This window comes from Pleurodeles waltl, chromosome 1_1 (assembly GCF_031143425.1).
Source record: "Pleurodeles waltl isolate 20211129_DDA chromosome 1_1, aPleWal1.hap1.20221129, whole genome shotgun sequence".
NCBI classification, from domain to species: Eukaryota; Metazoa; Chordata; class Amphibia; order Caudata; family Salamandridae; genus Pleurodeles; species Pleurodeles waltl.
The window spans coordinates 749,205,464-749,231,800 of record NC_090436.1 but is presented as its reverse complement, the minus strand read 5'-3'; the positions used below and the strand labels follow the sequence as shown (position 1 = coordinate 749,231,800).

At 41.8% G+C, this 26,337-nt stretch overlaps 1 protein-coding gene across 4 annotated transcripts in view; it reads left to right on the top strand.

Moving 5' to 3' along the window:
* Window positions 1-25,372, top strand: part of SPIN1 (spindlin 1) — a 165,717-nt gene extending 140,345 nt beyond the window's left edge. For 2 of the 4 annotated variants that reach the window (XM_069227582.1, XM_069227589.1), the window contains exons 5-6: window positions 13,089-13,322; window positions 21,942-25,372. In XM_069227582.1, the coding sequence (XP_069083683.1) occupies window positions 13,089-13,322; window positions 21,942-22,141 (434 nt within the window). In that variant the 3' untranslated portion in view covers window positions 22,142-25,372. The remainder of the gene's footprint in view (window positions 1-13,088; window positions 13,323-21,941) is intronic. The other 2 variants (XM_069227598.1, XM_069227604.1) reach the window with 1 other exon arrangement.
* The last annotated feature ends 965 nt before the right edge of the window (window positions 25,373-26,337 follow it).

Below are 26,337 nucleotides of genomic sequence, written 5' to 3'. Positions count from 1 at the left end.
TTTTTGTTGCAGGAGACTTGAACTACAGTTTACATAACAATCCTGGCATTAATAACAAAGGTTCCTTTAGTTTCTGGTATGTAGGACTTCTTTACAGTAGCAATTGCTCTCATAGATCTAAATTCTTCTTAAATCTTTATGATGCTCGATGCTGAAGTTGTAGCCTGTCGAAGCTTGGGGAATGCGCATCTACCTCTGTGTGATTGATTAATGTTACCTTTCCTGCAGAGTCCACATGCCACTGGAATTTAGTAAGCATCATCCTCTTGTGCCTGGTAATGTCTCAATCATGCTACATCGTCCCTGGTCCACTCCCTAAGAACGCAGTTCGTTGGGCCTTTTCTTTTTTTTTACATTTTCCCAGTTCCGCAGTCTATTTTTGCTCTAAGGGACAACTGCATTATATTTTCTGAGCACTATGGGGGTTTAACTCTGAGATATTGAGAAGAATATCAATTTGGAGGGATACATTTTTCCACAGATTCATCACCTTATGAATACTCCAGGCTTTTGACTGGTTTGAAAAACATTTTCCCTGTCACATACTCTCCAGATCTGCCAAGTGCACCACGTGACTACAGCTTAGACTAGCCCCTGCACACAATGGCACCGAAGCATATTGGGCAACATCCATAAGGATGGCATCTGTTCCTGTTTTTCCATGCTTTATCAATGGTGTCCGGGATGCTCTATATTTGACAGACCCATTCCTCCTGTTTTGACAGTGACTAGGTTAAATGTTGTGAAGAGCCTCACGTTTTAAGCCTTGCAGACAGTGGCGCAAGGTGAAGTCCCTTTCAGCCCTCCCCACTCCCCTTAACAGTATCATTTTTCTGTGGTTGAAACATGCCACCTTGGCCTGTTAATTCATGCACCCAATGGACATCAGGGAACAGGAGGCCAAGTTATTTTTAACTAAGACCCTCAGGGGAACTACCTCATGGGCGCCTTGACCTGAAGATAAGTTAACCCCTAGCAGGCATTCTCCTGTGAGTTCTTTCCACAATAGAACACAAAAATTCCATATGAAGGAGAAGTAATCTTTGAGGAATTGGTCCTGTGAAAGAGTTTTTATTTTTTAGACTGTAGGTAGAATCTGTTCAATGCTTTGTATTCTGAACCAAATCGTTTGTATGCCCTTAAGTGGGACTTTTCAGGGTCTTGGCGCTGTTCCGCCAACACTAGACTCTTCTTTGCCTTCCAGTGGTTCCCCATAAGGCAATTTCACCAAAGGTATCAAAGGTTTCATGGTCGTGCTAACATTGAGCAGTCCCAACAGTAGCAGCTGTCTCAACCTGGCCTAACAACAAATGTATTACTTTTTTCTTATTTGAGTCAGATGTGGGTAGTAATTTGCCAAAACATATCCAGTCTCCACTGTCTCTTGTCAACTCTGACTCCTCCCCCTTGCGCTTTCACCTTCCTGTGGCAGGCCTCTCATTTTGTTTCCTCAGTGAAGGGTGATCTCAATGTGCCACTAGGCGACCCAACTCATCTTCTAAGGCTGTGCCATCCCCTTCCTATCTCTCCGTCCCCCAACACCACCCTTCTTTTTTCAGTGTGCTCACCAGCTCATGCCTCGATGTAAGAGGCAGAAATGTTTGCATTTCTGGACAAGGGGACCATAGAAGTGGGGGTCAAAACATTTGACTCACTCCTCTTCTTGGTTCAAAAGACAGTCTGAGACTTTAGGCCTGCCTGAACCTCAGTCTTCTGATACTGTGTATCCTTCAGGAAAGGTTCAAGATGCTATCCCTGAACCTTCTGGCCTTGAACTCATGAGATTTGTGACCTACTGTCATCTTCTGACTCTCTCCGTCCAGTTGCACAACTTAAGGTTTAGGATGGGATTTCAACATTTGGTTGACGTCCCCACACATCTTCAGTATAGAGGCTTGGAGTCGATGTGTTCCCTTGCTTTAATGACTGGCTGGTAAAGGCAGAGTCTCCAGCGCTGTTCCATGAACATCTCCAGGAAATAAAGGCTTTTCTCGATGTCCTCAGCTTTTCCATCAGTGACCAGAACTCACACATTACCACAAGGACGATGACTGTTTTTGGTGCATTGCTTGACATTACCCTTATGACTGCCTTTCCTCCTCAGAGGATTGGAGTACCATGAGTCAGAGCTGCATCCTGAGGTGACAGAGGCAGTCTTCTCCAGATTAGGGTTTGCATTCATGAATCTCTTTGCCATGTTCCAGAACAGGAAATGTTTTCAGTCTTGTGCCATACTTTCATCCACATCCCTGGGGAATGCCCTTATGCTGGCTGGTCTGTGGGCTTGCTTTACATGTTCCAGCTGACCGCACTTCTGTCCATATTACAGCGAATAGTGCTTGAGGACCTGGCATGATTGATTTGTATCGCTCCAGATTAGGTGAATAGGATCTGGTTCATTATTCTAGTAGTACCCAGTATTTCACCTCAGTTTCTCCTCCCACTGAGTGTACCAGCTCTCCTAGCAAATTGGTTAGGTCATACACCAACATCCCTAGACACAGCACTATCTGTTCCGGAGATTGAGCGGGGCTAACTGTTATGTCTTGGCCTTCCTAATGGAGTTTCATGCAATATCTTAGTATCTGGAAAGCCTTTAACCACATCCATCCGTGCAGCTTCTGTAACATGGTTATGCAATGATTTGAGTAGAACATTTTGGTCCTTTACATCTCTCCTGTCTGATGTCTTGATGTTTGCATTGTCCCTTGCAGAGCCTGGTGTTGGCTACATTTAAAGGATACCTGGCTGCTCTGTCTGCGTTTGTGTCCTGCTGACCATCCTTCACTGTTGAAAAAGCCTCTGGTATTGAGTCTTCTGAAATGTTTGCTTTATTTTTTCCTCCCACTCAGTTTATTGTTCCTCAGTCAAATCTGAACTCTTTGGCCATCATGATGGCATCTTGATTTGTTTGTGTATTTGTAAACAGTTCTGTTAGTGGCAACTACTTAAGCTCACTGTTTTGGTTTATCTGCCCTTCCGTTTTTTTCTACGTGCATAAAACAGTCTTTCCTACCTGTCCATCCTTTTTATCCATGATAGTTTGTGCATTCCATACGGGTCAGTCTAGTACCCTTCAATTTTTTGGTCCTTATCTGCATCCAACCAAAGACGAAGAATGCCTGTTTGTGCTGGAACCCAGGCATGCAGAGCCGTACTTCATTGAACGAACATGACAGGACTTGATGACAAGCTCTTTGTGGACTTTGCTGGACGTAAAAAAAAAAAAAAAAAATCATTAAGGTGGCTACACTGTTACAAAATGCATCATTTCGTGTTGGATGAGCCTTTGTACCAAGATCTGCCTTGTCCAAGAAAGATCACCTGGAGCCCATTCGTGCCAATTCCACCAGGGCCGTTGCTGTTTCCATGGCTCTTTCTAGAAGCATCCCAACAGTCGACATCTGCCAGGCAGTTATATGGTCATCCTCGCATGCTTTTGCAAATCACTACTGCCTCAACATCTCAAAGATGCAGTTATTGATTCTCATGCTCGAACTGTGTTGTATGACTTTTGTTAACCGGCCCTGCTCTCACCTCCCAGGTATATACTACTTTTGAACTCTATTCATTCAATGAGGAATCTATTGGGAGATAGTTCCTTTGGAAAAACAAGGCTACTTGCTTTATTGATGTTTCTGGTGGATATTTTCTCTTTCTGCAGATTCCTCGTCACCATCCCTCCTCCCGATGAGGTATTGCTTTGATTAACCCCACTGAACCGAAGCAAGTTATGTGCTATGTTTGTTGCTCTTGTGGGTCTCTTGGTTGTTTTCTGCACGACTCAATGGGTCATGGAAAAAACATCAAAAACTGATGGCAGCGCAATGGTTGGTACTCATTACACTCTAGGGGCATTGTTGCGGCTGGAGACACGTGGCACCATTTGGTGCCGTTGGAGACTTATTGCTGGGAAAATATTTGCCAAAACAATTTGAAGCCTGAATGGAGTATCTTTAAGGTGAGGAATCTGCAGGATGATTATGTATACACCGGAAATATTGCTACCAAAGGTAAGTAACTTTTTCTTTTGATGGTTACTTCTAAACACAGATTCCTCACCCTCAGAAAATTGTCCAGGCACCAGTCTGGATCCAGAAGCTTTTCATATTGGTACTCAACCTTGCCTTTGTTCAGCTTAGGAAGAGGCAGAGCCTCATATAAGTGCCACTTTTGCACTATGTCCCTCTCTAAAACTAGAGGTTTCAAATTATGCTGTGACTACGAGAAACAGATATTGGTCACGGATGCATGTGAGGTGTACCTTTGGTGCATCTGATGGTGATCTATAACTGCAAAACTGTACCTTGCAGGAAAAGGTTGTGGACCTCCAGTAAATTCTGCTCTCTCCACCTAGAGGGCCTGGGCCTGCACCCCCTCCACATGCCACTGTCAGGAGATGCCCTCAACAAGTTAATAGCCAAAATGCAAGAGGAAACTTGAGAAAGTGTATGAGAGATGAAAGTGAAGTTGAACTCAACCCCATCCTGTCATTCTCTGCCAAAAGAGAAGTCACCAGGGCTTACGGTGCCTCAAAACTTTCCTTCCGATTCCTGATTGAGGGGCCAATCCTGTAGTAGGTCCTCATGTGTCCAAATGTCCCCAGGCCATCAGCGACACAGCAACAGTTATAGAACTTTAAGGAGGCTTTGTTGCTTATATTTTGCACTACCTGAAGCCTTCTGGTGCACTTTTGGACCCCAAGGGTCGCTGGGGCCAGCAGTACGGTTATCGCTGGCAGATTTATCCTTGGCTTGGTCTGAGCTCCTGGAACCCACCTTGAATTCCACACTTACTCTGGTGCAGACTTAACCTCTGGCCCAAGACCTGAGGTGCTGATGGCACTGGCGCAGTATCCGGTGCCGACTTCGATGTCTGACACTAAACTGACTTTATCTTGGGGCTGTGGTGACTTGATGTGCTGCTGAGGCCCTAGACCTACAGCTGCTTTCTTGAGCCCTTACTTGTGTTCATTTAAGCCCCCATGGACCCCATGATGGGCACTTGGTCTAAGCCTTGTTCTTGCCTGCCAGTGGCTAGGCAGGTGGCCATAAGGCACAGACCGGCACCTGGCAACCTTAATTTCCTTGCGCAGCATCCTACTTCAGAGAGCAGGGCTGGCTTTAGGGCTTTGTGATAAGTGCAGCCCCACCTGGCTCTGAACTAAGCGTCCTCTGTGTTTATAAATAACTCATGAGTTTAAATGGACCTGTGGCAGAATTCCATGTTTGTCCAGCAGTTTCCAGGCAACAGTAAAAGTGTCAAGCTAACTTTGGTAATTGATGCTCCTACTGGAGATTGGATTTTTGTCCAGTGGCAATTTTGACTCCTCATACAGTAGAGGAACGGCTTAATGTACATGACGAGAAGAATGTGTACCATGCGTATCACAGAAATGTATTTTATGTGAATAGCTCTGTGTTCTTGCTCTTGTCACAGACACTTGTTATTTGCAGTTCCTAAGTTACAATCCTAATATAGCACAGTGATCGATGAACTGCCATCAAACAGATGCAATAGGTTAGAATGCTGTTTTTTTCCTGGACTTTTATTAGCCAAATGTTGCTTAAAAAAAAAAAAAAAAGGTTGCTTTGGGTAGAAATACACTCTTCATAAAAAGCCAACCAAACCCACGGTGGTACTTTTTAAATCCTGAGATTGAGCCTCTACGAACCAAAAACTTAAAAAATATGATGGATGAAATGTGATACCTACACCTTGTAATCCTCATTGCCTTATGTAATATTTCCTATAAACTGATTTAGACATGTCTCTGTATAATGTGTATGATGTAAAGTGGTCTGACACCCTATACTGGTATGAGTAATGCTATAAAACAAAAATACGTGGGAGAGGGGCTATGGAGAGATGACGGGCACTATTGGAGTGTACTAATGAGGAAATCCATGGAGAAGAGGGCGCTAGGGACCAAAAAAAAAAATTATTCACACTGATGCCACCAGTGCTAAAGCCAGACCTGACCTCCAGGCTTTACAAGTATAACCGCCTGACACCATCTTTTTTCTGGCCAAACTGGAGCTGAGGACTCTGGCAGCCTTCTTACTGAAGCTTATGACTCCTTTCCATGTTAGGTAGTCCATCACTCTCCCAGCATTCTTTCGCTGCCTCTCCTCTCGAAAGAAAGGAGAGAACCTCCATCGGTTGAACCCCAGAAGAGCTTTAAACTATTACTTCATTCGTACCAAGGATCACCTAGTGGATTCCTACAATGCCTCCAGCCTCAGCCGACTAGTGCCGTCAGCTGTGTCGGGGGGCATGGTAGGAATCTGGAGGGCATTATACTTGTCAAATGTGTGACCGTAGGAGACACCCACCCCACACAGACCATGAAGCAGGGTGCCCACCTGGCTTAGGGTACCTACTTTGACCTATTAAGGGAAGGTAGGCTTTTTTTAAATGTTCTTTTAAGCTTACACTCACCAATGGCATTAGAGGAATCCAATTAGCCCAGATGAATGCCGGAGGCCTAGTATAGGCTTTGTAAGAGGGCAGTAACGTGTTGGCACTATAGGGTGGTACGGGTCATGATACTCCTTGCTACCCCAAATGAATACTTTTTATTAGCATTTTTATCCATACAGAGATACTACCAAATAACAGAACCTTTGTGGTTTATCCCAAGGTATTTGTGGTCAATTAACTGGATCCCAGAGAACTATCCAGACGAGTATTCTATAAGAACTTTCTTGAGATAGTCCCCCTTGAGGCTCAGTCCGCCCTGGTAGTGTTATCTTACCAGGGTTTAATGAGGTGGGCAACGATGAAGCATATTACATTACATGAGTTAGCTCACCTCATCCGAGTCTTGGAATTGCCCCGGGATTGAGTAGGCAGGTGTCAGGGGTGGATAGTACTACTTTGAAATGAGTACTAAAGATACGACATAGTACTATATGATTCAATTGACGCGTCCTTATGCGTTTGTGATTGTTTACGTGAGGCAGACTCTGGGTTTGCTTCAGCCTCCTTTTCTCCTCAAGTGTTAGCGAGATACTGTCCCCTGTTGCCAGAATGTGTGCTGATTGGTGAAATTGGAAACAATAATGAAATGAAGGACTCTTCACCTGTGGGGAGGATTTCTGCAAGCTCTCCTTAGTAAAAAAAAAAAAAAAAAAGTCTGTCGAGTCCCTATGGCTGATGTCCCTTACCTTCCTCGTGTGGGCGATAGTGGAAGTAGTATTTATGTGTGGTGTGTGAATTTTATATGTAGACATTAAATGGTAAGGTCCCTTTGGATCCCATTGTTATGCTGCACAAGAACATGTCTCTCATTCATTCATACCTGAGTGGATGTGCTAGTGTGCAAAAACCCTTGTTCAGGACCCCCTTCATGAAATTAGTTCTACCTGGTGGGTAAGAAGAGGTTTCCAGCTCATTAACTTTGTTATTGTAGTTGCTGCTGAAGTGCACCCCTCCATTTCTACCAACAACCTCCCACCCAGACCCCTCTAAAGGATGTAGACCAGTGCCGGTTGGACGATTCTGTTGAAGATTTTGGTCGAGGGTACCACAGACAGAGCAATTTTGTCCGTGCTTGAGAGGGTGTCACAAACTTCATAAAGGTTAACAGTCTCGGCAGCGGCATGGAGTGAAGCGAAATTATTTGTCACATATGAGATTATTCTTGGTGAGCTGATATAGTAGTTGAATGTTTTCCTCATGTTTTTCCAGTTTATAAATAGGTGGGTGAGGGGGGAGTAGTAGACAAGATTCTCGGCCCTGTGTGAATCCATTCAGCAGAATGATCTTTCCTGTTTTAAGATTGCCTTGGAAGGAATTGATAAGGATGACTTGCTATAAGGGTATATCTCTGGAGGGAAATCATGGCAGATGATTGTAGACTTTGCATTTGTTGACTTTGAGGCTGTTGAGGATATCCATGAGCACAGAACACGAGAGGAAGGTTGAGGTCTGTCCATGGAGGATGGGAAACAGTATGTTTATCAGTTTGATGGTTCTGATGTGGATTGTGAGCTTGCTCATTTATCTGAAAAATAAGTGAATAATATATCATTGTACTCATCTACTGATAAGAGGTTTTGGGATGAAATAATGTGTTCATGGACTGCCTTGAAGAGAGCTTTGCTTCTGTGAGTTGCCTCTTAAATGATGGTCTTGATGAAGGTGGTTTTAGTTGTGAAAGGTACATGTATGTGAAGTGGAGAGTTTTGAGTTGGGCGAGACCGTGTAGGTCTCGCGTCATCGTCATCTCTTTTCTTTGTTTTTTTTAAGAGCTCTTGGCAGTTCCCTGTTGCTGAGGTCCATTGAGTTTATTCAGATTGGTTTTGTATAACTCAAGAAGTATGTTTGTATCTGATGTAGGATTGTGGGAACTGGAGTGTGATGAGTTCTTTGAGTGAGATTGTGAGGAAAGTCTTAAAGAGCTTTTTAGCTTTGATGCACTGGAGTGGTGTGCAGGATGGAGAGTGGGTTGCTGATACAAATCGTTCAATCTAGACATACGAGTGTCTTGCCCAGCGTGTTTCAACTATCCATCTTGAGTCTTGTTCACAGACCTGTAAACAAGGCGCTAGGTGGAGAGTTGAAGCCTGTTTCGTCTGTTAACATGTCCAAAGGAAGATTCATAAAACTCCTTTAAAGCACCAATTCCTGTTAACGGCATACATCACCTGGTCGAGGTGACTAGTGCATCATAGAAATAGCTGGCTTCCCTGCTTCCTGCACGCCATGACCTGAGCAGAATTTGGAGGTCTAAAGATATATCTGTCTCATCTGCTAATATTTATTTTTATAATCAGTTGCACACCCTCAGAGGTCTGATCAGTCATGGACCCTCAAAGGTCTGCGAACAACAGGTTAAGAGCCCCTCTCCTAGAGTAAGACATGAATGTCTGTTCTTGCTACCTGTAGAGTCAAGGGCCTAAATGGAGTTAGTTGGTCATCCAATTGTAAATGCATTTGCTGCTCCTGAAGAGGCATCAAAACACTTTTCATTGAGTACCATGCTGCTTCAGAACCCAAAAGAATAAGTGGTGGATTAGTAGGAAAATATGAGTCCAGTATTAGTATAGGGAGGTATGATTTCATTTGAGCGGAGGACATGCGATTCTGTTAGTTGAATAGATTAGAATAATGGAGGGATAGAGGAGGGAAGAATCCAGAAATGTTCATTGGGAGATCATAGTAGTAATATGAGATTTGGGATGAGTAAAGGAGAGATGGAGGAGGAAAGAGCCTGTAGTCAAGGATTTGGGAGATTCTAGTAGCAAAATGGGGCTTGCGGATGAGTCAAAGGAAACATGCATGAGGGAGAATTTAGTGGGGTTGTTTGGGAGAGCATAGTAGTAAACTGAGGTTTGGGTTGAGCCGGGAGGGGTAGAGGAGGGAAGAGTCTAGGAAGGGTTATTTTGGAGGTCATAATAGTAGAATGGGTTTGGAATGAGTCAGAGTGTGCAGATAGAGGATAGATTGAGAGAGGTATAGGGTGATGGTGAGACAGAGCAAAGCTTTCGATAGAGTATTTTGTTTTCCTCTTGTACAGTAGGACTAAGGTAATAAATATAAAGATACATGATTACATAGTAATAGAATATTTGTAAGGAATATATTATATTGAGATTTAAGTTGTATCGTACAAACAGAATTTCAGGAGTTGCAGTATTTGAAGTTAATTTATTTGTGTACTTTTATAACATTATTTTATCTTTCCTCCATATTTCAATAGTGAAATGGATGTAGATAGTTAAGTTGATATTTACCTATTGTGATTAATGAAAAATAAAGCAGAGACTCATAAGCATCTAATCAAACAATAATTGGATAGCAGCAGTGTTGGTGTCAACAGGTTATCACTAATAAAGAATAGTACCCATTGCACAATATACTGCACTTCATCTCTTGACTACTGCAGAATGCCAAAAAATGGCCTTCCTGTGTTAGGTATGAATAAAGTAAAATGAGAAAAAGAAAAAGCCAGGTGCATTATGTAGGACAACCATGTCAAACGAACAGTGTTTCCAAAGGAAACCTGTTTTTATCAAAGAACATGGTGGTACGCTAACCTCATTCCTCTCTCATGCTACCAAGGCTAGATTGCAGTGAAAAAAGCAATATTTACAGTTTTTCATGCAAAACAAATAAGATAACATTCTAATTTAAATCAAGAATTATCTTCATTTCTAATTTAAATCCTTCTTCCAAGATTAAGGATCATTTTTGATTTAGATATGAGGATTCCCCTCAGGTTTACTGTTGATCAGATTTGTTTGGTGTTACTCAGTATATTTGACACTAAGGTTACTACAAACTTGGGCACGATACTTAACTGTTGGATCATCTAATGCTGGCTTCTCCAACAAGTATCTTTTGAGCTACTGGTAGCTCTCTAGCTGTCTTTAAGCAGTTCTCCTGTGAGCAGCCCAGCCTACTAAGTAAAAAGTGTGTACTTGGTTGAGTTAATATATGTAAAGCAAATGTAAAAAGTGTGTATATGAGGAAAACATGTATGTATTTTGAGAACTCATAAACAAAGAACCTTATATGTTGAGAAAAACAGTTTGATTTTCAGTATGTATGTAAAGCTGATATTTAAATGACAAGTCAATTGACCTTGGAGAGACTCACTAATATTATTTCCTTCATGCAAAGAGCATTGCAGCTATGGCTATTTGGCGTTGCCTATATAAAGAAATTCTAAATCGATAAAGACTTTTTTTTTATGTTACTGTTGTCAAACTTTGCCTGATGCACTTAGGTGACCAATGCTGATAATCTTCCTCATGGGGGCCACTAATGTTAGCTCATCTGATATGGTCACAGTTATAACACTAATATTATTGGTAGCTCAGGATTACTTTTATTGAATATAAGTATCTCTTTTTACAGAAAAGGGTGAAGGCTCCTGCAGTAGGCATTTTTTTTTTTTTGCTCAGTTATGACATGTTTGCTCCAGTACCACAAATGGAGATTATACATCCAATGGGAAGTGTGGTACCAAAGTCACCAGGGACCCATTTCTTGAAAGCCAGAATGTTTAAGAATGGAAAAGTGGGTGCTTGGATCTAATCAGGTCAATTATGAAGAACTCACTTGGTCTCTCTGTTGGGTAAATGAAGGGCTTACAGTCACTTTTTGTTCTATACAGGTAAATATCTCAGCCTTATTTAGTTAATAACTGGAGCCCACGGCCGCCTCATCTGTGGAAGTGAAATTGTGTGATTCACTATTGGAAAGGCAATGAATAAGGTTGAGGGAAAACTGCAGACATAGGGGCCTAATTTATATGTTGGTGGTATGTATACTATGATGCAACGGAGAAGGATTATACATACTGTGCCAGCATAATAGTCCACCCACCAAATTTAGGCATGAGCGGAACTTAGGTTTTGCTACGGCGATGGCTACTCAGCCACTGCCATAGGCAAACCTCTGTGACAGCCCTTAGTGAATAAGGGCGGTTTGAGAAATGGCTGTGTCACTCATTCAGGATACGAGGACAGATAGCCATTTTTAGGTCGAGTGCGCAAGCAATTTGACCTTTATAGGTATTGTGGGCTTTTAATCACGCCCACTGCACACCCATTACTTTCACTCATTCGTGGGCTTGCCTTTCAAAAATCACTTGTTATCATTGATAAATGCTTTGTTTGTCCCTCCTTGAGGGGTTTTTGTTATTTCCTTCCATACTGCCTCTGTTACATGGATAATTGCACGATTGCTGATACGTTTGACTGCGAGCAAACTTTTTTTCCTTTTGTGTCTCTCCTTCGCACGGATGCTCACGGCAGCGATAGCGCTTGGAATCAGCTCTTTTATGTCGACTGTTTTACTGTTCTTTTTCATTTTATGTGGCAGGAAAAATCCTATTAGGAATTTACAACGCTAATAGATCTAACACGAGCAAATGCGAGACCCATTGCATTGTAAATGCTTGTTTACTATCACCGCCTGGAGGGATAGTAAAATGCAAATAATACCCTACTCGCCATGCGAAGTGATGCCCACGACGGGAGGAGCATTACTTTTTTAATTTTCAAAAAGGAAATCTCATATCGGGATTTTTCTTGTTGAAAATTGAAGAAAAAAAAAAAAAAAACACTGTTGATGAGCTGCGTCATGTTGATGCAGACCTGTACCAAGCAGCGAAATGCATTTGCAAGAACCGCATTGACAGTGGTCCCTGTCAGTGCATTGTAAATGTTACCTGCTTGGCGGTCATTTATAAATTAGGTGGGTGGTCCATCCACCCTAGGGACAAAGTAATTTACCTTGTCCCCCTTGCAGAATAATGGGTCATCTGCCAAGTTATAAATTACGCCTAGTTCACTACAAGACCTAAATTAAGATTGAAGAATATTGATCAGTTGTTTGTGCCTGTATATTTTCGCAAACAAAGTACAGGGACACAGCAATTTAGTGGCCGAAGAAGGACAAGCCAGAGGCTGATATTTCTTTGTTTTAACACTTTAAAGGCTAGTATTTCTGTGTGTCTTTTTTTTTTTTTTTTTTTTTTTTTTTTGTAGATCTGTGAAAATACATGTGCCAAGTTATTAAAGTAAAACTCATTGTTCCAGGAAATGCTTTACATTGACAGCTGTGGCAGCTGGAACCTTCTCTTTGAAGATGCTGAAGCCTTTTCACAAATTAATCACCCTGCTCTCTTCGTCTTGTGTAAGGCAAAATAAAGAGAAGCAAGACATTGAACTGCAGCAGTTTACACCGTACATGAGGCAAACAGTGTATCCAAGATGGAACGTGATCTACTTGTGGCTGTTTACCTCTGTCATTTGGTGGAGATGTAGTGATATTTAGGACTATATATCAAAACCAGCAAACGTTCTATGATTCTTGTTATTCTTTGAATAAATCCTCTTCTTCCAATCCACTAGTTCGATTTTATGAGCCATGTTTGATCATTTGTTTTGGTACATTCGCTGTTTAACTGAATTTTATGAAATAACGTTGAGAAATTGCCTTTTGAAGAATTGGACTGTGTGAAAATAACTGATAGTTGGTCCAATCATTTTACTAATCTAATACAAGAAGAAATATGAGAATTTTATGCTAATAAATTTTGAATTTGACTTTGATCTGTCTTCTGTTTTTAGCAGCTTCTCGAATCAGTGATGCTCATCTGGCAGACACAATGATTGGCAAAGCAGTCGAACATATGTTCGAAACAGAGGATGGCTCCAAGGATGAGTGGCGGGGTATGGTCCTAGCTCGAGCACCCATAATGAACACCTGGTTTTATATTACATATGAGAAAGATCCAGTCCTGTATATGTACCAGCTCCTGGATGATTACAAGGAAGGCGACCTTCGTATAATGCCAGATTCCAGTGAGTAGCTTTTGCGTGTTTATTGTGAAATTATTATTCTATTCAAATACGTTGTGTTTTAGTCTGCCGTGTAATTCAAATTTGCCGTTGAAGTAGGCAACAAAGACTTTTATGTTAAATGTATCGTCAGTGCATTAACAACGTAATATGTCACTTGTAAAACGGGACTGCTGAAAAGCATACAATCTTTTTTTCCCAACCACTGACTACCTTCTGTCAAGCAAAAGATTTCAGACTAGGACAAAGCATGATCTAATCATGCAGAGCAGAACGTGAATCTCCTTTTTGAAAAATGAAATCATTTGGAAAAACTATTCCCAATGACCCACTGCTAAGGTTTCCACTCCAGCCGGTTTTTACTGCACTGGCCGGTGTTTATCTAGGGAAGTCAGCAAAAAAGGTGGTAACCCTAACCACGGGCCCCACAATATCTTTAACATGTATGCACCCGAATCTCCATTATACTTAGGCATTCTTTATCCCCGTTTCAGTCTATGTCCTCCATCTTCCAAATTAGGCCTAAACTCCTGTCCTTTAACAGTTGTTACCTGACATGCCAACTCACCAAAATTAAAAGGGTGACTTTAACATAAGCAAGTTTGTAGTTAATTTTATTTAGCTTTATCTTAAAATATCTCTAATTCAGAACAAAATATTTGTCTCTCAGGAATCCTTAAAAAATATTTTGGGTCCCACAATTTTACTTTGTCTCTGACTAGTTTTCAAATGCTGTTGATTGGGCTTCTTCTGGGTGTGCCTCTTGGCTTCACAGGAATATCAACCCCCCCCCCACTTCTCCCCATCTCTATTGTTTGTGAGGCACAGATGCCATTTACGAGAGTTCTGTCTGATATAGCAGTGACTTTCTATGTTTGATTACCTTTGGTATTACAGTCTGTTATTGCTGTGGTGTGGTGGTTATGTGTTCTCTTTGAATGTAGGAACTGTATGAGGGCTTGAGATCTGACTGCATGAACAGATGTTTGCACTGTCTCATACCTCAGTGTATATAATTCCGAGCCTTCCTCCACAGCGTTGTCACCAGTGACTCCCCCTTACCACAGACTGGTCTTCTCATTTTCTATTCTGAGAATAACTAAAGACTCCGCTTAACCGTTCGTCTCCCCATCCGCTATCCCTGCTTCCCCATTACCTCAACTTCAGACCAACATACTTCTCCCCATTCACTTGGTCCTGTCTTCCATTTACCCCTAGCTTTCATTTTACCAAGGTATGTGCTTCTTAATATTTTTGTATTCGAAATCAGTGCTCTGTGTAAAATGTTTGGATAATGTATGTAAAAATGCATGTACCCTTATCCCATTTTATGTAATTTGACACCCTTGAAAATTTCGTGTTGTCACTGCACACTGAAGTTTTATTCCTAGGCTGCTGTAGCCTGTACAGATGCAATGCCCATTTAATTTTTATTTACAAAATTTCACTTTCACAAGTTTTTTTAACGTATCCTGTGAGCCACCTCACTTGCCAGGTCGAGAGTATGAACTTGGCCAAAAAAAACTATTGTTTATCATTTACAACATAAGTCCACTTTGTAATATGGGCTCTGTGTGATCTCAAGCATCATGATTCACAGACCTGGTGTATCATGATTCACAGACACCCCCCCACCCACAAACCATGTAAATTTCACATAATGTAAAGTTATCTAATGGTCTTGTGTCGAACAAATACAGTTTGTGGATATGACCTCCCAGTATCATCATCCCTTCACCTTCAGATTGGGAGATCGCCAGAGACATTGAATGCTCCTGTATTAGAGATTTAAGGCCTCATGTTTGGCCGATAAGATGTTGAGTGGATCACCTCTATCCGAAATCCTCGGTAATTTATTGTCATCTTACTTCTCCATTGTTAGTAAATCCTAGAGCTGAGAAAACCACAAAGCAATGGAAGGGGGCTCTGCTTTCTTCCAGTGTAACACTTTCGTGAATTTAGCCACTCCTAGACAGTTCCACAACATTTCCCTATACACCCTAGATTGACTTTGCAGCTCTTGTGGTTGTACCCCTAGCATAACTTTGGGGTGTGTGTTGCAGAATGTTATAGCCTAAAATATCTTAGAACACCTGTAAAAAGTCTGTCTGAAATGTGGCAATTTGCAGGCAGTCCCACCAAATGTGTTTGCCATACCTTGCAGCCAGCACCACGGTGAACCCATGGTAGAACTTATGAAGCATGGTCAGATAGGGTAATTGGTCCAGTATGACCTTGTAGTGCATTTCTTGATCCAGAACGCGGTGCACTCACCTATGAGTATCCCCCGTATAGTAAGCCATGTACCCAGTGGCGTAGTTGCATGTACTGACATCTCTCCCCCTCTGGTACCCCAAACTCCTTCTTTGACTCCTCAGAGGATTTAATTGCACCTTTTTGAAAACGGTTTGACATCATAATGCAATCTCCCTCCCACTTGGAGAATGGTCCAGGCTGCAATGCTGTTGTAAAAGTTGTTAAAGCAGATAGGGGTCAGTGGGGATGGGTACGTGGTCAGCTGAGGCAATCACTCTATCTGATCCCATACTTAGAAAGTTGTGGATGTTGGTGTGCTGGCATAGGCATTGAGAGGGTGGTCCCACTTAGGTTTTCAGATGAGGTCCTATAATAGGGGGCCAACTACCACCCTGTTCATTTGTATCCAAATCTTCTCATTTATTATAGAAAACCATTCCGCAAGATTCCTGCAAATTCCAGACATACGTTTTCATGTTTGGTAATGCCAGCCATTCCCAGTCTCTAGACTCGGACAGCATTTTTATACGATTACTTGTCTCCTACAGATATTCCCAAGTAAGGCTTGTTTAAGGTCACAACAACGGCCCCTGGGATAATTATTGGCAAGCCCTGGAAGAGGTAAACCACTTTCTGGAATATTATCATCTTGAAAGAATTCACCCTTCCCATCCATGAAATGGGGAATGTATGCCACCTAGTCAGAACAGCCTTCTTGATGGCCAGAAGTTGCAGAAAATGTGTTTTATTTAGAGCGCCCAGATCTGGTGTGATCATGACCCCAAGGTATTTAATTGATTTTATGGTCGATTTAAGTTGAGTGCTATGTTTCAAACTTGTATTTTGGATCATGGGAGGGTATACTTTAGAATTTCAGATTTAGCTGTGTTTACTCTGAAGCCCAGAACCACCATGTTTTCACTTGGGATTTCCTGAAGTCTTGGAAGGGAGACATCTGTTTGGGAAAGAGACAGGAGAATATTATCTGTGAGGACCATAACTTTGAGTGTCCTAGCCAATCTGCAACCCCTTTATATTACCATCTTCACAAGTGCATCTTGCAAGTGGATCCCTTGTGAGTACAAATAAGAGGGTAAGGCTAACATTGCTGCAGGGTGCCCCTCCCCAAAGCTGAAGGTCTCAAAAGGTTATCCGTTAAGGGCTATCCTAGATATCGGTTTTTGATATCCCACAAGTATCGTGGTTATGAATCTTGGGCCGCAGCCCACCCTCTGCAATGTTTGTGCTTGGAAGTCCAAGGAGGTCCGATTGAAAGCCTACTGTCTCTCGAGGGTCATCAGGACTGCTAGGAATCTTTTTCCGAGCTTTTACAACTAGATGTATTACTCAGCATGTCTGTCAAATGTTTGGTGTTTTTAAGTAGGCCCGGTCTGGTTGGGATGTATCAGTTCCTGGAGGATGTTTCATAAGGAGGTTGAAGCCGTCCGACCAGTATTTTAGTGTAGATTTTTCCATCAAAATTAAGAAGTGCGGTTGGGGAATAGGAAGTGTATGATTTTGGGGTCATTCCTTTTCTGGGAAAATTGAGATGGACACCTCAATCATTGTGGGGTCAATCCCCTGTCTCTCTGACAAAGAGTTGTAGAGGCTCATGAGATGTGAGCATAGTAGGGACAAAAGGTTTTGAAAAGCTTGTGTAAACCTATCCAGTCCAGGTGCTTAACCTGCCTTCAGGGCTGTTATAACTTAAAATTTCTTCTTCAGTAAAGAATGATTCTAGTGTTACCTTTTGGCCTGGCCTCACAAGCGGTAGTTAATATTTTTTCAGGTAATCCTTTTCAACGTTTGTGGGCGATGGTTTGGCAGAATACAGGGCAGAGTAAAATTTGTGGAATGCCTCTAGTTTGTCCCTCTCTTTTGTCAATTTTCCCTAGAGTCTCCTATACACTCCCTAATACACCTCTTATATTGTTTTTTCTCATTTGACGTGCCAGTTTATTACCTACTCTAATCCATGTAAATAATGCATATTCTTTAAGTATAGAAGGGTTAACTGAGCTCTGTTTATTTCTAGTGCTTCCTAGGCAGATACATCCACTGAGTTGATTTATTTCAAGTTTACTGGGCGCAATTCTTTTTCAGTTGCTCCTTTCTGAGTTGTCTCAGTTTCCTAGTCTCTGATAGAGAATTCTAACCACTGATTCCTCACCTTAAAGTATTCCACAAGTGTCAGACTGGATCCAGAATATCTTGAGAAGTACCTCTGTGTGCCAGTAGATGGCATTGATCGGCTCCACATTGGCTTAGTCTGTGTTGGAAGTGATGTCCATGTAAGCAATAGTGTGGATCCCAAGAGCTACATCTGTCATTTTTTGACCACCTTTGTCAACCCTTTTGTCGACTTTTTGAGCTATTGTTTCCAGTGTGCTAGAATATGTGCCCTGCAAAACCTGCAGTGTTTAAGCCTTGTGAGGTATGTCACAGGTAAATGTTTGTCAGACCCCCACCTTGTCTGTCTCTGGTGCCTGGGGTCAGGCCACAAACCCAAGGCCTGTGTCGAGTGCAACTCAATGCACCTCAGCGCGATTTGCAAGCGGGCTTTGAAGCTTATAACTGCGTAATAGAAGAAGGGTCTCCACTGTTTCTGGAAGCAAGCATAGAGTAATATATGCGAACATGGTTTTCTTTATATATACTTGTATGTTTCTTTCCAGTATATTGACATCAGGGCACCCACGTGTACGTACACACAAACACACACACACTCACTCACTCACTCACTCATTCACTCTCACTCTCCTTCCCACTCCCCCACCCTTCTACCCACTTGCCCTGTTGGGAAGAATACAGTCTAGAGTGGAGTCTGTCTGGTGCATTTTGGGCTTCAAGAGTGATATTAAAAGCCTCCTTAAAACCTGGCTGTGTGTGTCAAACTGCAAAAGATGGTTAGCTTGCCCGCATGATAAGCAGGGTTGCTTATCTTGACGGCTTTGTAAATGATGCAGCTGGTTTTGAAGATGGTGCAGGCCAGCAAGTGGAGCTAATGGAGTTCTTTTGTGTGGGGGGGGGTATATTTCTTAATACCCTGGATGAAGTGAGCTAAGGCATGTAGGATGCCCTTAAATGTTGCTAAAGTGGAGTCTAGAAGGCCTTAAAGTATGACATTTCAACATCCAAGTGAGAGCTTGAATAGCAGTTCTGAAATTGCTTTCTGGAAGAATTGATTTCACTTTCTTCAGTAGAAAGCGCTGATGCTAGGCTGTCTTTTGTTTTGTTGGCAGTGTGTTTCTTGAGAGTGAGGTTGGTGTCCATAGTGAATCCATGTGACTTGGCATTCAGTGAAAGTTGGGATTTGAAGCTGTTAAAGTTCATGTAATTGAGCCAGATTTGTTTTGTTTCTTGTTTGTTGTTCCTTGCAAATAACAAGAATTCTATCTTGGTTGGGTTGAGCTCCAGGTAGGAGCTGAACATCCAGGTCTGGATGGTGTGCAGGCAGTGTTTGGGGCATTGTGTCTGAAGCAGAGGTAGTTGTGTAGCAGCAGCATATCTGTGTTCAGCTTGTGTGCCACTTGGTTGCACCCTATGAACTGTACAGCCCTTTCTTTTCACAAGTAGGTGTGCTACTCCGTCAGCTGTCATTCAAAAGTCCACAGACACCAATCATTGGAAGCCCAACAATGGTCTAGGTGCTATTACCCCGACTCCACTCTGTCAAAGGCAGCAAGAGTTAACAATCTAAACAGAACAGAACATACCAGAGTCCTAGCATCTGTCCATGCACTACATAAATCCCCAAATCTTTAGCCTGCACTAGCTGGCAATTGAAGTTTTGAGCAGGAAGGTTCAGCTCAATGCAATGCACACCTTCACATATAGGCACTGCTGTCTTGATCAGTTTAAATGTGCTGAGCTGCAGTGCAGTCACATCAATGCAATGCTGAAGGAGGTTCACTTTTGTTTACAGTTTACACCCGGCATCACTCCTGGGTTTCATGCAGACAAGCACATTCACACCCACCCCCTGATTATAAGCTCCCCCGCTCCTTTCACCCTACTGTACTCATCCTGCAGAACTGGGTAGGGCAGACCACTGGAACAAGCAGGTGCAGGCAAACTATACCACATCACCTACGCTTGCAGGGTCAAGGTCCTGTCCTAAAGGCAGATGCCGGTTGGGAGCTTTGTGTTGATGCAGCATATGCCATTTTACCTCGTCCCTTCTTCTGTTACTTGACATCCACCACTGATTCTTCTGATTGAGATGTGTCCAGAACTGGTTTCCTGCTGAGCTTCTCACCCAACACAGCTGAATGAGTGCAGTTTCATTAAACAGGGTCATTGGCAGCCCTTGTCAAGCTAGGCCTACATGCACAGGCGCTGCTCTGGTGCCAGGGGCTCTTTTTTAGGTGGACACCTTCCCCATAGCGCATCTGTTTGGCTTCCAAAAGACTTCTTTAGGACATTCTGAAAGCTCCAAGAGAGTGCATTCCGCCTATTGTTTACAATTAGCTTTCTGGTTTGTACCTCATATTTGCTTGCTTTCTATCTGCTGGCTTTATTTGTCTTAGGCTGTCCAGCACGTCTTTGTCACCTCTGAGGAGCATTTCTTGGTTACTGTATTCTTCGAGTGCCTGCTTTCTGTAACTAGTCCTTTAAACTTTGTCCTGGTCACATTTGTTGTGCATTCAAAGACAGTGGTCAAAAATCAGGCTCTGTCTTCCAAAGGAGCTTGCTATTTACTTTTCTTACTGTGATTTCAAAATCAGAGGATTTATGTGACAATCTGGGGGTGTGAAAGGACTTACTAGCACACAACAACATTTAAATATCTTTAAATGAACTGTGCGAATATATCAGAATTAAGAAAGCATTTCTTGTGCTTTTGAAGTGTGGGGAAAACAAGTTCTTTAATACGATCAAACAAATCAATACACTAGGTGATGCTGTTTCCACACTTTGTGTGCTTTATCATTTTATCAGTTAAACTTTGTCTGTGCCAATGCAATGCTTATTTCAATTCAAAAGGTGTTGTCTCTAATGGCAGCATTATCATTTGTATGCTGTATAATTTTATCAGTAAAACTGTGTGTAAATGCAATGTTCATTTCAATTGAAAATGTGTTGTCTGCAATGGCAGTGTGCACCACACCATGCATTCTCTTCCTCAGTGCACATCTGCTCAACTCTACCTCACTTCCTGTACGTCACTCAACTCTACGACACTATATGCCACTCTCCTCCACTCAACTCAGGCTATGCCACTCTACCCAGTCTGTCACTTTACGCTACTCTACTCCCCTTTTTTTGCAGCTCTGAGGCACTCTGCTCCCCTTTTTTGCAGCTCTGAGGCACTCTGCTCCCCTTTTTTGCAGCTCTGCAGCACTCCACTCCCCTTTATGCCACCCAGCAGCACTCCACTCTGCACCACGCCACAACACTCCAACAATACCTCACGTTGACACTCTACTCCGTTACATTGTACTCCACTCTACAACACTCCATGACACTGCATTCTGATAACTCTGCTTTACTCTCCAACACTCCACTGTATGACACTACACTCTAATCCTCTCTATGCCTTTCCACTCTGATACTCTACTGACACTCCACTTTGACACTACTCCACCCTTCTCCACTCCATTCTAAATCACCCTACACCACTCAACTCTGCAACACTATACGCCACTCCACTCTGACACTTAAGTCTACGCCACTGCACTCTAGGGCATGCCATACCATTCCACACCACTATAGGACACCCTACGCCACTCTACATTTCTTCTTACTACACTCCATGCCACTTTACTCCACTGTATGCCACCCCCTCACTAATGAGATGATGCTTGTGTATTTTGAGATACATTGTGTAGAAGAAATGAAGCCATGAAGTATTCTCAAAGAGCTGTTAAAAACTGCCGACCGAGATTTCGGTAACCAGCCCTTATCAGCAGGGTTGTTTGAAGTATATGACCCTCGTTTGCAGATTGGTGCCCACATCCCCTGAAGCCTCTCGCAAGACTTTTTCAGGGATTGCCTGATGTGGTACACTCTGAGCTGATAATTCTTGGTCTAGAAACACTGCACCTCACAGAACCGTCAAGGGTGGTGTCTTACAGGGACACCACTCTGGGCCACTGCTAACGAGGCCATTAGTAGCTTATGCTTTTATCATAGCCTACAAAAAACAAGAATTTGCATAGCAGTCGTAAAGGATGTCATAAGGTTTGTGGGTGGTACCGAAGACATTTTGAACAAAGGACAAGTAAAAATTGTGACTTTGTAATGTATATCTGTGCATGTGTGTGTGTGTTTATGCACGAGATTGTGTGCATATATTGTTGTAAACACATTTTGTGCCCTTGTACTTTTAGTAACAAATAATGTTCAACTTTTTATTTTTACCAGACGACTCCCCTCCAGCAGAGCGTGAACCAGGTGAAGTTGTAGACAGTTTGGTTGGCAAGCAAGTGGAGTATGCCAAAGAGGATGGCTCAAAAAGGACTGGCATGGTCATTCATCAAGTTGAAGCCAAACCTTCTGTCTATTTCATCAAGTTTGATGATGATTTCCATATTTACGTCTACGATTTGGTGAAAACATCCTAGATGTGACACATGAACTACTGCCAAATTTGTGGAACTATGAGAAGTGGAAACAGATTTGTAGACACAAGAAAGAGACTTGAATGCTTTCCAGTTTAATGAAAGCATAAATGTCCCTGCGAACCCACAATCTCTGCCAGCAAATTCCGTACAGTTCAGTCACCGTACAAGTCACCTTATCGAAACACTTAATGTGAATGTGGCTCTTGCTGTAAAGGAATGCCTCTTACTGAAAGAAGACTGAAGCCGGCATCTGGGGAGGAGGAAATGATCCAAGTGCAAAGAGCAGCTGTGAAACACTAACTGTGCAACATAAACGAAGAAAAAAAACTAAGCAAGCACTAGAGTCCTAAGAACCTGACAATATTTCATGTTTTGGACTGTTACATTCTTGCCCCAATTATATGAAATTGTACTATCCAAGCCTCCTTCATGCCATGTTCGTTTCATTGACTGGTGGTCCTTTGTTTAGCTTTGGGTGATCGTTATGATAGGATTCAACTGTGGAGAAGAGAAAGGTTTTGTGCTCTTGAATTAGCTAGCGTGCTCACAAATGAATATCTCATGAAGCATTATGATCACATTAAGTTACTCATCCATATTGCTTCTTTGAAACCATGAATTACGAAAGTAATGCACCTGTACAGTTTCCTGCTTTTCGCGGTTTATACACTGCACGGGTACCTTACTAACAACTTGAACGCTACCCATCTTTGCAGACTTTATGTATTGTCTAAAACTGCATAAACCCCGTATGGTTGTGCATGCGCAGGGAAGTGAGTACAAGATGTGTCACTGGTGATTCCAGTGCGTCTGTCAAGTCCCTTTTAACATATCATTTTAGACCAAGGGTTATTTACTCTGTTGATTTGAATACAGGTATATTTCCATACAACTAAACTGCAACCTAAAACAGCGTGTTTTCTTTTGTGGTGTACAGGCGACCCTCCTAAGGATATTCGGCAAATGCGAATCACTGCAGGAGAGTTTTACCTGCCAGTGAAAGATTGTGTAATGAATGTGAGGCAGTTTGATGCCCAAGCATCTAGAAGATTGTGGATGTAAATAATAAGCCAGGGAAGCAGAATGTAAATAATAGCAGGCCAGAGGACCAGAATGTCTTTACAGTTTTAATGTTGAAAAGTAGTTATCAAGGGAGTTGTCAGATTAACTTTGAGTATGAAGGCTGCGTAAAAGGTCAGTGCAATGACAAAATTGTCATTTCATGCTGTTACTGCTTCACAGATTTATTGGCACCTTTTCACACGTTCTTTGGAAGCTGTACCGTAACGTTGAGCAGTGGAGAGCTTTGTTATCAAGTCATGCAAACTATTTAAATAAACGAGAAGCTATTAGGCTGTCGTTTTGATACAGAGATGTTTGAGGCTGCCTTGTCCTCTGGTGGTTTTCCGAAAGCTGGAGACTTTGTGGTTTAAATCCTTTCAACCTTTTTTGCCTGGTTCATATTTTGGCCTTAAGGCTCGTGCCTCATTTTGCTGTTGAATTGTAACTAATACTCACCATATGAATACAGTACCTTAATTGTGTGCCCATTGCTGTTGTTGCCGTATGTCTAGAATTTCATCGCAGGTAACTAGTGGCAGGCTCTTGTCTTTCATTTAATGGCTTCTCAATGCAGTCTTTTTTCGCACTAAGTACCCGAGTCGTAATTGTTACTTGTGTTTTGAACAAAGTAAGCAGATTTGCAACAGTGTTTTCTCATCCTGCAGATCTATATAGTGTTCTAGTTGACTCTTTGCGAGTCCTGCATGTAAATCTCAAAGTTGAGCCTGGCTCCATGAGCCCTCATCAATATTTATGGCACAAGAATGAGTGAGTGTATTATGTAGACGTTATGTTCTTGATACCGTGCAGGAAATATGGGTTACGCCTCTAAAGAACATGGTATTCTGGCTATATAGAATAACCTTAATGTCTTGTTCTATTCTCAAGGCGCCCTAGTGAACTTCCTGGTCTATCAATGTCCGTTCATAATTTATCATTCTTTTGAATCAATTAAGAGTGTGATGCCACTACGCATACACCTTCTTGTGTAGCTCATGTGGGATATACATGCCTGCTTGGCCCTGCAAGACTGCTCACATCATGCCCACGGTGTCCCAAGTCAGTTATTTGTTGTGTTTTTTTTTTTTTTTTATAAAGCAAAGATATAATTTCTGGAGGCTTAGCCTTTTTCATTCTAAAGGTTCCTATATTTTGGGCTTTTGCTTTGGGCTCATATTTAAGATCTGCATGCAGTTTGTGTTACCCTCGAAACTAAATGTTGTTACTCTATTTTAGGGTTTCAACATCGGCTTTCCAAAATTATCATGGGACTTGTGATTGCACAAGCTACAGATCAATTTGTAACATGTATGGCCTTTCTCATTTACCTGCTGTAGTATTGATGTACTTTGTGTGTGTGTGTGTGTGTGTGTGTGTGTGTGAAGTCAGGCTGCCATGTAAAACCTTATAACACAAGAAAGAATCATAAATGCAGACCATCCTTTTTTGCATGCTTAAAGTATAGACCGTTGAGTGTATCAAAGTAAAGTTGCATGTTAGCCGTTTATTTTGTAACTCTGCTTATCGTGCTGTTCCAATGGATGTCATTAGGTTTACATGCACTGGTGAGGTGAGCATAGTGCCAACGGACGGTAATATTCCAGTTGTATGTCCACATACAGCATTTGAAGGGACCATGTGCTTTTAAAGAAAAAATAATAAAACCTCGCATCTAACACTTCGAAAAAAAATGTCTTTCTTGTTTTGAGTGCCAAACCCTTTGAAGATTAGTTTTGCAATCTGGATGCCCCCTTAGTTATGAAATGCACTATATGCTCCTAGAGCATTGTCTTAAATCAAGTGATTCACAAATTTTGTCAAAACACAAACCACTGTAATTTCAAAAACATTACCATGTTATGTACATGGTACTTTGTGGTTCCTTACAAATGCTGTGCTTTTTTGTATTTACGTCATTGGTGCAATCAGGATGGATCTTGGTATGCTATAGTTCAGAAACCTTCGTGTTCACGTTCTCAATTAGGCAGTTGACCATCTTTAGCAATGGGTTTCCTTTTTATTATTTGAGCTATGTAGACCGTTATCTGTTCTCTGCATTTAGAAGTATAAACAATTTCATTCAATCTGTTAATTATGTAAGTAATTTTTATAATTATGATGTAACTCTATCCCTAAGACATTTAAAATAAACCCTTTATGTGCAATGTATGCCGTTAAGGTTCGTTCTCGTGAATATAATGTGAAGAGGAGTTTCTTTTACTTATATCATCCACTGTAATAATTCTTCTGCAATGTGGTTTTATAGATTGTTGTATTTATTTGAACAGTCGATCCCGTGTCAAGTAAGAGTTATGGTCATTTCAGTTGCAGTTCTTTGATGTAAATCTCAAAGTGTCTTGATAGTTACACAATTAAGCAATGCAACCTGTATGCCACAAATATACCATATTCGTTTTTTTTCTTTAATTAATACGGGCCATCCGAGAGTCTCAACACAAAACCTGAAACTTCCAACAAATGTTAGTTTATTTTTGTATCGTCTTTTTGCTCTTCGCGTTTTTTGTGGTACAGAGGAAATTACTTGCAGCATGTTTTCTGTTAGTAATTTCAAACGCTGTCCTTAACCCTGCCATCTAATGTTTGGTTAGGAAAATTGTATGCTGGCTTTCGGTAGGAAATGTCTTAATTCCTGAAGCCACAATATATTCATATACATTTATCTGCCATCAGGTCCACATGTAATATTCCAGCACTGTCATAGAGAATAAAGCTTCATACGTTTTCAACTAGTTGCACCATGAGGCTGGCACTGAATGGTACATAAATATACAGTTGCTGGTTCCCAAAGTGCAGCTCCAGCAATACCTCGCTGTAAGAAATTGGGTTAGCAGTAGAGGGGTGTATCCACCCACCTCAAGTTTTAATCTTTGTCCTTGTCAGAGGTGACTCACCAAAGTCACTAAATTAACCAAGCTCAACACCCTTTTAGCTATGGCACAGAGCAGACACACCTAACTCGGAGGCAAAGTGTTAAGTATTTATAGAGCACTAAAAAAGTAGTGCGGTTTAAATGCATAACAGTAAAAATCCCAAAATGAATTAGAAACGTAGAGTCAAATTTAGTAAACAAAATGATACCAAAATTAGTCAGTTAGCGGAACCAGCGGCACAAA